Here is a 13,237-nt window from a genome sequence, read left to right on the forward strand (position 1 = left end):
TAGGGAGGGGATAGAGTAGCAAGTCAATGCTTCACTTTACTCCTTTGTTTATACGCTACTTCATTTTGGGTGTATCACTTGGCTAAGTTTGAGGGGGAAAAAGACAGGTCACGTTTTAAGATTGAGTCCAGCCATTTCATTTGTTACTGTAAGTCTAAAATTGTTCTCGGGTCTCTCAGCCATGATTCAGTGAGTCAAGTGTTTTCAACAATTTCTATATGAAGTGATTTCAAATGTTTTCTCTCTCAGCTAAAGGCCTAATGCAGAATTCTGTGATACATTATTAGTATTTAACCCATGCTGCAAAAATGACAGGCAGCTAATCTTCAACTTTTCTGTTAACCATCACTTCCTTGTTTAAGATTGACAACTATTCACTGTAATTTACTATAATTGAAAATAATCTGCTTTTTTTTCTTATATTTACTGCTGGATCAGATACAGGTTTTTAATGTTAAATTTGTATTATTCTCATATTCAAACCCAGTAATTCCTAATTTGAAATGTGTATCTTCTTCTAGAATATGTCTTTTTCTTGGTTAGCTTACTTGAGGTAAGTAGATCTACTAAGAAAAAACAGGCAGAGGGTGTAACATAATGGAGCTCATGCTTCCTGCTGTTGTACCTGGTAATGGGTGAACTTCAAGGACTGCAGCTTGGGAGGGGAGATTAGGAAAGTTCTGTGCTTGATTCTGAAGTCTGGGATATACTGGAAGGTGTTTTTCAGCAATTACTGAGACACGGTGATGTGCAAAGGAGGCTTGAAGAGAAAAACATGGCTCTGAACAGAAGAATACTCACATATTGTAGGAGAAAGTAATTATAAAACAAATTAAATGTGTATTTTTAAAAAATTGTAATCTGTTTATACTTAGTATTTAAACTACATTAATAAGACTACGCTACTGAAAATAACATTCCTTACCCTTTTTGTGTGTGTATTCATCACAGATTTTACAGATCAGAATACACAAGGTAAGTTTCCTCCAAAAATACAACAGAAAGTATCAAATCTATTTAAATAAAGCACCATTACAGTTGTGAAACAGGATATGGTTATGATTTAAGAGACACCTCTATGGAAAACATTTCTGCACACACTCTCTCTCTCTCTCTATATATATATATATATATAAAACCCCAATGCCTTAAGTAATCACCTTTTGATTACCAAAAATTGTCAGAGCATGGCTGTCTTCAATACAGGTGTACGCAATTTATCATGAATCTGAGTTTTTCTGTCACAAACACTTTTTTAATAGTGCATTTTTATAAAAGAGCAGCTGTACTCAATCTGACCAGCAGATATAATCTAAGACATTTTATGTTTTTGTGCTTTACTGAACCTTAAAATTCAAATATTGCTTTTCCAGGTAATGATGTTCTAATCCTGGGAAGATTAATGAGACAAGTTGTTTTGGTCTCTAAGTAGCTTGGCTTGAAACGTATTTCTGAATAATTTTTATTTTTACTGTTGTGATCCCATGACAAGGTTTACCACAATTCTTAGCTGCCTAAACAGAAGAACATCAACAATAAAGGAGATGAATTGTACAGGGCATTGATGGAACCCTACTGAAAATTATTCAGTGAAAAGCCCTAGAAATTGTGACAGTAGAAAATGTATCACCAGCATGTGTTTGGAATGTATTTTAGGTTGATTTATTCAAAGATATCATAATATGCAGATGAACCTCAGAAGATTTGAAAGACTGGAAAGGAGTGTGTTCGTCATGGAGGAGTACTCACAATAATAACCTACTTGCTCAGCGATGATTAGATGCTACCTTAAAGGTCTGTCTGTTGCTTATGTCTCACATTCAAAACCGGTATTTCTATGCTATAAAAGGACAAGCTACCACACAAGTAACTTGAATCTTTCCCCTTTTTCTTCCAACTGCTATGTAAAAGTTCTACACCATTTTTTTTCTTGTCTTCTGTTTCTGTCCTTCTAGACAGGCCTGAGTACATGTTTAAATTAGTAGCCGTAATTTAAAAAGAGGTGTGGTAGTTAGCGTTAATAAGAACACATAATTTGAAAGCAAAGTAAAAATATTTTTGGCAAGATTCCTTTTATAATTGCATTACTCCAAAAAATTAACTAAATCAAAGTATGCTGAAAAGTATTTATGTCTTGCTGTTTACTGAAACAAGAGTCAGATCCTTTGGTAAAACCGGTATGTCTCCAATTCTTAGCTTACTGAAAAAAAAACATGCATAATTTAAAGTTTTGCTAATTATTTTAAAGAACTGTCTTGAGGTCCTAACTGAGACAAAAAGAATTATCATCTCACATGCTGCTTGAAAATAAACGTGGAATACAACATAAGGAGAGAACTGTAATGTCAGCTATAAGAGAATTTTAAACTGGCCTATTTTTCTGTGCAAGTACACTATAGTAAAAGGTGTACCTGAAGAATCAAGAGTACCGTGCTTGAAATAGTAGTGCTGCAAAAAAGTATAGCTTGAGACTGCTCTCTGCATATCCTCAGGATAAATAATGGAGTTAATTATAGAAGTAGAAATGCTTTAGGTTAGATGCTAAAAAAAGAAGAGGGGTATCCTTCCCTGTATTCTTCGTCCTGTATCAAATGCCTGTTCACATTCTAATCCATTTTATTAATCCCTCTTTTTTCCTCCCAGAATACTCTGGCTGTATTCAGTTTAGTTGTTGCCATTTTGCTTGTTTATATAACATTCCATATGAAATAATCTCAAAACAGTTCCTACACCGTACCTAAAGAATTCCCCTTTAATTGCAGCAATTCTTAATATTATCAAAAGTATGCTAAACACAACAGGTTAAAACAAGAAATGAAGACTACAACTGATACTGCAGGAAAACTCTGTGTAGGCAGAAGTAGTCACCAAAGGTGGGATTCATTGAGAATACTGTTAGTTCTACCACCCACAAAGTCCCTATTATCATTTCCTAGCACACACACTTCATTAGCTCTGAAGAAATCGTTATTGTCTGTTCCAGCAGATAGCTGAAGTTACTGTGATGATATGGATATAAAATAGTTAAAGGTCATGTCAATTTAAAAAAGTTACTTTAGGTTGTCGAAGGTCATAATAATTAAAAGTCTATTGTCATAATAGTGTGTTTTCATTTGATGACAACCAATAATTTTGTTTGAAGAATCACTTCCAAATTTATCCTTTATTACTAAAAGTATTCTTCATGCAAGTATGGAGCATTAGATTGTTGTGGTATAATCGTTCTCCCTGTTCCCTACTTGTTCGTTTGTTTGTCCCAATTAATTGTAATAAGTGATACTATCGACTTGAGAAAGCGATGTGCTGTCACAGAGGAAGGAAGTAAAGTTCTGCCTTTTTGCTGAAGCACAAGCTGACGTTCCTGAATTGTATACAGGGTGGAGTTCTGCATTCTTTTTATTCCTGTGAGTGTTCACAATGATGACAGTTCCTTTGTGAGAGACAGTACTTTGATCAGGTGTGTAGTCGGGTATGAGGAGGAAATTCACATTAAATGATTGCAAGGGATACAATTACTTAGGAAAGCTGGGTGAGTGAATGGGAAGCTAGAAATTCTGATTCTTCTGCTCCTTTTCTGCAAAAAAGTACTACTTTTGTGTGGTAATGCAAGTTATAAAGCAGCTTTGCTATAAATAGGATCAGGAGATGGATCCAAATTAAAACAGAAAAAAACCCCAGAAGGCTTGTTTTGTTATTTTAGAGGGGGGAAAAAAATATGAAAAATTGCTTTATCTGAGTCACAAATAGTTGTATCACCAAAACTATGAGGAGCAAGGCTCTGTAGTATACGGGTAGAAACCTCACAAGCTGGTACAGCTGCCAGAGTACTCATACTGTTAAACCACAACCAAGGAGATCATAGTACCCTTAGCAGAATTTAATTAAAAATTCCAAATAATCCATTATTGTGGTGGTCAGTTCATTCTGAGTTAGGAGAGAGTAACTGTTTCCAAATAGTTTGCCTACAGGACTACAGACTACAGGAATTTCTTGTTTAGGAGTTCTTTGTAAATTACCAAATCAGAGTCATATGGCTTTATATTCTTAAGTAAAGAGAATATTAGCTGCTAAATGTTAGTTGCTAAAGGTCATGGAATTATAGTATGAAGAGCCGGCTGTTCAAGCACTATCTTGCCACTTCTTGTTCCCCTATTTACTGAATTGTTAACCAACATTTAATGCCTCAGGGAACCTTCTATCTTGCTATTTTTTCCTCCCTAGTAGCTTTACAGATTTCCGTAAATGAAACAATAGAGATTTCACACGTTGATTTCCTCAGTTTCATTTCAGCCATCTGGTGGTGATGTCACATATAATCATCACCTGTGCCTAACAAGCACCTGATAGTTTTCCTTCCTTGGGGAACTGAAAGCACAATACACATAAACATACCAGCTCAGTATCGGCCTGGATTTGTACTTCAAACAGTGGTCTGTTATCGTGATTCAGATAAATAGCAGACTAGTTCAGCTGTTTCAGTTCCTTTAGATCATTTCCTGCAACTTTACTCATCCTCTCAATTAACATGAATAAACATTTGGGTTTTTTCCTACGTTAGCCATTAAAGAGGTTAAATAGGTTGGGCCCTGTGACTAATGTTTCCTTGGCTCTGATTGTACTTTGCTGCTCCCCTATGGTATTCCACAATACTTTATTAGCATGCAGGGGATAATCTGAGATTCCTAATTGTAGGACAACACTTGAAAATGTTCTAGAAATCTCAGAGCTCCACACTGAGAAATCCTAGCCGTAAGTACAACCCGGTATGGAGGGGCAAATACAGAACGACTTGTACTGTAAAAAACACATCTTGCATTAGCATTGTCATTATTAATACAGGTCCCTGCTGCTAAGCTTTCACGTTCTGCATTGCTTTAAAGAAAAAAATACCAATGCCACAGCAAAACTTGGTCAAGATGGTGCTGCGGTATTTGGATGAGGTTTTTTAGGCCCTATAAGAGTTCTTTGTTGCACTTAACGTTGCAAAAGTAGTAAACAGTTTTTGCCATTGCTGATGCTTTATCACAGGCAAATGAAAAATGCAATTGCTGAACTATTTTAGTATATAAAGTTTAAATGTTATCCTCTCATTTTAGACATGTCAGCAATATAAAGACGCAGCAGCTAACTGGATAGAGCATGATCCATGAATGAGCACTAAGCATTTCTCCCACCAGTGTTTAATTGTGAATCATGATTAATATCACCTCCACGAATAAAAATTCTGATCCTAAATATTCATTTGCATAGAAAATAGGTTTGTTCAGTAGCTGAGGCTTCTCTATACAGACACCCATTGGGAACACAAAAACCTTTTTGTTTTGAGTTAGCTTTCAACATCACCTTAGCTAAATTACAAAAAAGGGCACATATTCTAAATTAAGAGTATTCACTTCAAGGGCACTGCTTTGCAATGCTTCTCTACCTAGGGCTACGCTCCAGATGCTAGTGCTGCAAAGAAAACTGATTACTCCTTCCACACTGTAAATAAGAAATAGCACTTACAATGCCTTAGCTAACTTTCCTTTATTGTCTCTTATACTACCTGGTATGCTTCAGCATAGAGGATCCTTCTGGATCCTACTTAAGTGAAAACAAAAGCTATTTGAACATAAACAGCAGTTTTACTTCCCTTATCTCTTGCAGAGATTTTTGTGTTAAGGATCACAAACAGGAAGGAATATTCTGAAACCTTATTAGAAATTTCTGACACAGATGCACTAACGTAAGAATCGGCTGCAGATAGCATTACTTCAGTAGAAACTGTAGTTTTCATAACCCAGACATTGTTGCCCATATGTACTTCCTTTTCTTACTAGAAAGTCAAGATATCAAGAAGCATTAAGAGTTGAAGAAGGTTAAGTTTACCTAATAGTGCAGTTAACTGCTCCAAGGGCAGGTTAGCAGAAGCTCCTCTTGCTTTTCAATTAACATCTAGGAGATCAGCCAGGTCGTTGATGTAGCTCAGCCCAGTGTGCTGGTTCTAGCTATGGTGAAGCAAATCCTGCCTCGATTGATGTTTTTTCCCTAGCTTGTTTTCCTCAGCTCTGTAATTGCAAATTGCTAAAGCAGGTCATTTGAAGTATGTGTAGTATCTTAGGAACTATAACTTAGTGATCATAAATTTGCATTACAAATGCACATATAGCTCCTTAGCTGGCATAAATTATTAACTAAACCACAACTCTGACCCACCCTGTAATCACCACTGGCCTAATATCTGTTCATTTGAAGCTCTATTTTCTTCTAGTTTTTATTCTCCACTCCCTCCTTCTGGAGGCTTTTGTCTTTATGTAAAGAAACAAATAGTAAGTTCATTCTTCTGTGGTGAGGAAACACTGAAAAGCCCACACAGAAATGATGAAAATGATGAAAGAATCAGCTAAAACGTATCAAGGGAAAGATGCAACAAGAAGGACAACTGTGGAAGGCGGAAGAAATGTCAAGAATGCATGAAAGATAGATGTTACCTATTCGTCTCAAATTGATCAATGCTATACTTGCATTTTTAAAAAAAGCTTTCAGAGAAATATGACTGTTAGTTTTCCTCATTGTAGGTATACCTATTAAGCTTATGCAGAAGTATAAATTTTTAAGAAACTAAAGGCTACACAGTGCTTGGAATGTTTACCATGTGCAGGTAAGGTTATCAAGTATTAAACCACGAAATATTTAAGTTATAGCCAGATACTGCAATCAGAACGATTGAAAGGCAAAACTTTAATCAAGCTGAAACATTTAAGATGTTTCAGTGAAGTAGCTAAAAAGATGTACGTAAGCATTAAGTCATTAAATGACTTAAGCTTCTTAATCTTTTCAAAAGCAGATTAGGCTAAATTTAAACAAAACATGACATGAAGTCCAATTTTGGTTTTATACTATGTATCCTTGATAAAGAATTCAGTATCTACAGTTCTGAAATCTGATTTTCATAAGATATCAGTTCCTAGAGTCTCCAAAATATAACACTATCTATGGAGTGATTTTGACAGCTGCTTACAAAAAACCACTAATGACCCTTCCTGGTAACACATATAGTACTTCTAAATTTCCAGGGAAAAGAAAAATTCTTTGAAGACAGTTAAATGTTTGTTTATGCTTATATTAACTGCTGCCACAATGTGTGATTTCATTATTCCCTTTCAATTCTGAGATTTTCATAAACTCAAATGGCAGATGATGGCCCATGTAATCTCCACTTTCTCATACAATATGGGCATGTTATTACTTACTCCTTTGCAAAATTTGTGACTAAAGGAAGAGCCTTTCAGAATAATTCCTTAGCTCTACTGCATATGAAGGACAAAAATAGTTGTCAATAATACTCTTTTAAAAAACCTCTTTAAACATTTTGCATAGTGTTTTAATAACGATACAGCTTTTGCTTTTAATCCTTGCAGAAGTAAGAACTCTTTAAAAAGGGTAAGGTTTAAAAAATAAGTTTTTGTAACCTTAATTATTGCACTGTAAGTTCGTGAAAAGCTAAGAATTAAGTCCTCACATTTGGCATACTTTTAAATGACATTTTAAAAGTTGTAGGCAAAAAAGGTATCATTAGAAAAAAAAAAAGGGCTAGTTCAGTTATAGAAATTTGGTCTTTTTCAAAGTACTGTTGAAAAAGGTGAACTTGGAAGAACTGTAGGAAACAAAAAATCCTTATTCTAAAAATTAGGTTAACAATACACTGTGGCATACTTTGTCCAACATGTTTAATTCCTTGTTGCTCAATGGATTTATTCTTTCTCCAATTACAGCAGTTGGATCAGGTACAGTTTTAGAATTCACTTCCCTATGGTTGTAACTTGCTTCATTTACAGTACAGATGATGAACCACCAAATTCATACTCCAAGAAGAGAAGAGTTCTTTAATGATGGCCAGAACCAGAGGACTCTGAAACACAGAGACAATTTAGACTGTTCAAACAGTAGAGCAAATCAATTCAGGAACGTAGTTCAGTACCTAGAACAGGCAACTCTACATCTGAGCACAAGAAGTGGCAGATTCCACTGCCCTGTCAAATAAAACAAAACCTCAAACTGCATATATAAACTGGGTCAATACTAAAAATCCTTTTTTGCAAGCTTTAAAGCAGTATTATAGGCAAACATCCATTCTTACTTAGTTTTTGTATGGTTCTTCCTAAATTAAAATTTATTCTTGCTAGTGTCCTTGAGTCTACTTGGTAGTATTTTCACTAATTACATATTTTAAAATGTAAATAATGTTTGCATATAGAAGTCTGACTAGGAGCAAATGGACTGTCTATCATGGAACAGAAAGTTAACTGAGATATAGCAGCTCATGAAAAATTCCAGTGTGATGTCAGAAGAAACTGTCCATAAATATCTAAACACTACTTTATAGAAGATAGAAAAATTCAAAATACAAGTTTAAACTTAGTTTTCTGACAGCTAAAATAGCAGCTACTCTTAAGATTGTGCTGATTTAAGTAATTCCATTAACTAGTTGTTACTATTATTTAAAATAATTTCAACCCCTCCAATCAAGGCATACAACTTCCATTGTACTCCTAAAACCTCCACATAGGACAATTTAAGACAGAGGTACAGATTCACAGATGTTTCTAGATTATAAAACCATCAATACAACCAAAACTATGTATTTTGAGGTAGTCTTTAAACATTTTCTAAATCCATAACTTTAGCCCCAAACTAATGTAAAATATGCTAAGCTAATTTTTACTGCAGTAATTTAAAAAACACAACAGGTTATTAGATATTTAATACTTACTGTCTGCCACTGCTTTTTTGCCTGGAAAAAAAGAAAAAAACAAGTTGAACAATAACAGTTAAAGTTCCATTAGATTATACTGCTTATGGTTTGCTAATTAACTTGAAGATTTTAAGTGTACAACATGTACTTTCCATGCCACATGTCAGTAAACCTTACACTGATTTCTTAAAAGTTGTTTGTTTTTAATTACACAAGAGTCCATGAATTTAGAAATTGTAGCCATCAAGACTCCTACTATAATTCAAAAGAAATGTATACAGCATGGTACTATTCTACATAATATATGGATATAAATACACACAACATACAGATACAAACTGAAGTGACAATACAGTTTGCTTTAAAGTCTCCCTTTGAGTGAAACAGCTTATTTTAGATTCCCATTGTAACTGCCCTCCTAAAATACTGATTCACAGTGATCAGACAAGAAGAGATGGAAATAAATTTTCATAAGGAGGGCAGTCCTAAGAGGTTGTACAATCTTCACCCTTGAAAATACTCATTTGAATTATGAATAAGGCCATGAGCAACCTGATCTAACTCTGCTCTAACTACTTCAACCAGTGTTTTGGACCAGGTGAGCTCAAGAGGTCCCTTCCAATCTAAGTTATTCTTTTATAAATATACCTATTATTTGCAAAACTGTTCCCCAAACTGTTGAAGGAGCTACAGCTATTAAAAGCTAGCTTCAGTTTAAAATAATGCCTAGCATACAGTTGCCCCATATCAAGGTTTTGACCCTCAAAACCCTACACCACCACATCTATTATCTAACTCATAAATGGAAATAAAAATAGTGCAACATGAACACACACTTGAAAAAGTCTGCCAATTTTTCAATTTTTGAAATTAAATAAGTTAAAGCAAAAGTCTATATTTTTTCTCTCTGGCTGTTCATCTGCTTATATTTACCTAAGCTTTTAAGTGTAGTGTTACATCTTTGGACATGCTACAAGTTATCTGGACAAAGCCTGAGAAATACTGAGGTAACATCCCTCAGCTGTTCCCACAGTGAGAGGCTCCTTTCCCTGTCAAGTTTGTCTACAGTTTATAACACTTCATTGTTCATGACAGTTAGTAAAGGCTTTGATTTGGAATTTTTTCAGCATAGCCTAAATTGAAGAACAAGATCTTTAAGACACCATAATCTGTTATACCTTTCTGCTTTGAGGAACCTGACCCACTCTAATTTATTAGTTTTACATTAGATGTTTTGTTTCTTCCTCTGAGAAAGTGCTCCATTATCACCAACTTACAGACATTTAATGTTCAGTGATGTACCTCACATTTTGAGGTGCATCAGCCCAAAATAAGCTAAGTACTTTACCTTTCACAAATTCACATGGGAAAAACTTTTGAAAACTGTATTTTCTTGCAGATCTTGAGCAAAAACTTGAAAACATAAGGATTCTAAAAAAAAATCTAATCAAAGTAAGTTCTAGTTCAAAACATCCTTACATTCCACATCAGAACAAATCTACAAGAGAAGTCTCTGGCTACAGCTTGCAAGTTAGATGGAAGTTTTAAAAACCAATAACTAAGTTACCTAATCTTCAAAATGCAGGCACAGTTACACTGGTATTTGAGTATTTTTGTTACTGTAACCTTCTATAATACACTGAGCATGTTAAAACTTCTAAATTTTTATGGCAAATACCTGGCCTTAAGTAAGAGTGTTAATTTCTTATTTGTTGTATGTTTTCCATGACTGATTTCTAATTGTAGATTATCATCTACAAACCTTATCTTTAACGTAACAGCTAATGAAGACTATAATGTGTAACTTACCACCATATGAAATTTTGTAATAGGCATAAGCTGTTAATGCTACACCAACCCATATTTCTTGATACACGGTAGTGAAGTAGAATTTCATGGCTCTCAATGACTTTGGAATCATGGACTGCACCATCTGAAAATTACAAGAAGTTTTGCAATGGTGAGCTTCTTACCTGCTATACTTTTAATATATACACACATATATGTGTTTATGTACATACACACTCCTGATATACACCAGCAGCAGTTTACAGGTTAAAAAAAACCCCAAACATGCAAAAGTACTTATTCCAAAGTAAAGCAAAGAAAATTCAGAGTTAACGTCACAATTTATGGGCTAAGAGAATAAAAAAATAATAATTTTCAGCTGATGAAAGGGTGGAAAGATGACTCAATAGAGCATTTGCAGAGTAGCAATAATTAGGCTCCACTCTCCCCATCAGTGACAGCTCTGCTTTTTTTTTTTTTTTCTAATGTTTCCACATTCTCTCAGGAGAAAAGCTTCGTTCCAGACAAGCCGGAGAGGCTGCTCACTTGCACTGCTGAGTTCATTTCCCTCCCAGCCCCAAAGCTATCTCTCCCAACATGGTAATTTCTACTCTAAATAGCAAAATAAATGATGTCAAGCTACTGAATTAATTATTATGAATACTTTACTTTCAAAATATGCTCCAAGAGCAAGAAGCTTGTTTATTTTTTTCCCTTTCTACAGAGCTTTGTTAGACAAACAAAAAACTGCAAGATGTTTTAAAATAAAGCTTACCCTAACCCCCATACATATTAATACACATTTGCACCACAAGGCACTGAAATACTACATGTTCTACTGTCTTACATACAGTACTTCACCCCTATAAAGTCACTATTTACACTTACTACAACCCAATAAAGTCAGCTATATACATATACGGGCAAAGTATGGTAAACCAGAGTCCCAGGATTTAAAAGCAGATTAAACTTTTATGAGGCAATGCTTGCTTACTTATTTGCCATTACTAAATGTAAAGCACCCTTTGGCAAGCATCAAAGAGAAAAGGATGCAAGGGTAGCCAATGTCAAAACCACCGGGAAAATCTAGGCGCTTCTTAATGAAAACGTCTTCATGATAATTGATGTATAATTATAGACAAACCTATATTTATCTTTATTTATGAACAGATATTTCAATAAAATTTTCTTATTGTGGACAGATTGCCTGAAACAGTGTTGCACTTCCAGCAATACTATTAGGAACACTGCACCTCCCCCAAAGTTCCCAGTATTTGGAGTTTCGGATGAATAGTGCTGTAATAGCTGTCATTCTGCTACAGCAGAATATCAAGACATACCAACAAACAAGCAGAGAAAAGAGAAAGGAAGCAAAGGCTTTTCCTCCCACCACTACGAAGCACAGAGAATAAGTGATGCTATTTCCAATTAACACCCTGATAAAACCCGGCAGAGACCTTTCCCCAAGGCCTCGGTGGGCGCGACGTCGTTCAGGCCTTATTTTTTTTCTGAAATCTACCAGGACCAGCGCTGAATTTGCTTCCTCACTGCCCCCCACGCCGTGCCCGCACCGCACCCGGGGCACCGGCCGCCCGCCCAGGGCCTGACCCGCAGCCCCATCCGCACAGGGGCAGGTAACGGCTGAACTCGAGCGCCCCTGGCAGCGGCCCCCACTCCCCTCCTTCCCCCGGCTGAACCACAACAGCCGCCCTGAGGATACTCCGGGGCGGTGCCCGCCGACAACCGGCAGGCCGCGTTTGGGCCGAAACCCACCGTGACGGCCGGGAGAGCGCGGGCGGCCGCCGAAGGTCACCGGGCTGGGGACAGTCTCCGCTACCGCCGCGGGGGATGCTGGGAAAGGACGAGAGAAAACCTCGGGCCACTCGAGAGCGCCGCCGCCGCGCAGCGCCCCCTAATGCCGCGGAGGACCAGGACGCTCTCCGCTGTCAGCAGAGCGCTGTTGCCGCCGCTGCTCCTCGTGCCCCGGAGCGCGTGGGGAACGCGTCCTCGCGCGACACATAGACCCCGTCACGTCCCTGCGGCCCCTCAGCCGCCCAGCGCCCTGCCCGACCCTCACTGAGCTCCTGCCGCTCAGTGCCAGGGCCCCTCTCACCAGAGTTCTGCCCGATCCGCACCTGACTTGCCGGGAACACGGCGACTGTCGGGAAGCACCCGCAACTCTTTACATAGCGAACCGCATGTCCTGGTGGGGGGGGGAGCCACCCGCTGGTCGGATTCAGGAGGGCTGAGGCATCTACGTGTCTGTAGGACACTTCCCGCGGGCGACGGGAGGGACAGGGCGACTGGAGCCCCAGAGTAGCTCCCGGCCATTGTTCTGGGGGTGTGGGGGGGTAACAAACTGCCCCGCACCCTCGTGTTTGAGCCGGGAGAGAGCACGGTCCCGGGAAGAGCGCGGGAATCAGCGGCGGGACAGGCGGGGCCTGGGCCTGGGCCTGCGTCACGTGTTGGGGGAGGGGCGGGGCCGAGGGCGGGAAGAGGCGCGGGAAGAGGCGCGGTGTGGCCGGGCGCGTGCGAGGTGGGAGCCACGTGTTGTCGCCATCATGTTGCGGCAGCTCACCGAGGAGCAGATCAGAGACTGGTTCACCATCGGCAAAGCTGTCACCGATGTCGAGTTCTTGGGCGAGCAGGCGGCGCAGGCTGGCACCTTGCATGCCCCCCCCTGCAGCCCCCCGAGCCCGCGTGCTGTGGGGTGAG

The 13,237-nt window shown here is 38.2% G+C and overlaps 2 protein-coding genes across 5 annotated transcripts in view; one reads left to right on the forward strand and one right to left on the reverse strand.

Moving 5' to 3' along the window:
* Positions 1–7,692: 7,692 nt before the first annotated feature.
* Positions 7,693–12,414, reverse strand: ATP5MJ (ATP synthase membrane subunit j). Of its 2 annotated transcripts, none has more exons than XM_071809696.1 (4): positions 12,296–12,414; positions 10,544–10,667; positions 8,753–8,773; positions 7,693–7,914 (listed from the first exon to the last, which is right to left on the reverse strand). In XM_071809696.1, the coding sequence occupies exons 2-4, from the start codon at positions 10,665–10,667 to the stop codon at positions 7,910–7,912; spliced, it is 150 nt and encodes a 49-aa protein (XP_071665797.1). In that variant the 5' UTR covers positions 12,296–12,414; the 3' UTR covers positions 7,693–7,909. The 2 variants fall into 2 exon arrangements, with proteins under 2 accessions (XP_071665797.1, XP_065694316.1); XM_065838244.2 differs by having other exon boundaries at positions 7,693–7,891; positions 12,296–12,413.
* Positions 12,415–13,030: 616 nt separating this feature from the next.
* Positions 13,031–13,237, forward strand: part of TDRD9 (tudor domain containing 9) — an 83,995-nt gene continuing 83,788 nt past the window's right edge. For all 3 annotated transcript variants that reach the window (XM_065838818.2, XM_065838819.2, XM_071809698.1), the window contains exon 1: positions 13,031–13,232. In XM_065838818.2, the coding sequence (XP_065694890.1) occupies positions 13,084–13,232 (149 nt within the window). In that variant the 5' untranslated portion in view covers positions 13,031–13,083. The remainder of the gene's footprint in view (positions 13,233–13,237) is intronic.

This window comes from Patagioenas fasciata, chromosome 5 (genome assembly GCF_037038585.1).
Source record: "Patagioenas fasciata isolate bPatFas1 chromosome 5, bPatFas1.hap1, whole genome shotgun sequence".
NCBI lineage: Eukaryota > Metazoa > Chordata > Aves > Columbiformes > Columbidae > Patagioenas > Patagioenas fasciata.

Bases quoted from the DNA above. Each gene is read 5' to 3' on its own strand.
- ATP5MJ (XM_065838244.2), bottom strand. From the start codon at position 10,667: ATGGTGCAGTCCATGATTCCAAAGTCATTGAGAGCCATGAAATTCTAC. The intron at 8,774-10,543 runs GTAAGTTACACA...CTTTTTTTCCAG, and splicing joins TTACAAAATTTCATATGGTG to GCAAAAAAGCAGTGGCAGAC. The intron at 7,892-8,752 runs GTAAGTATTAAA...TCTGTGTTTCAG, and splicing joins CAAAAAAGCAGTGGCAGACA to AGTCCTCTGGTTCTGGCCAT.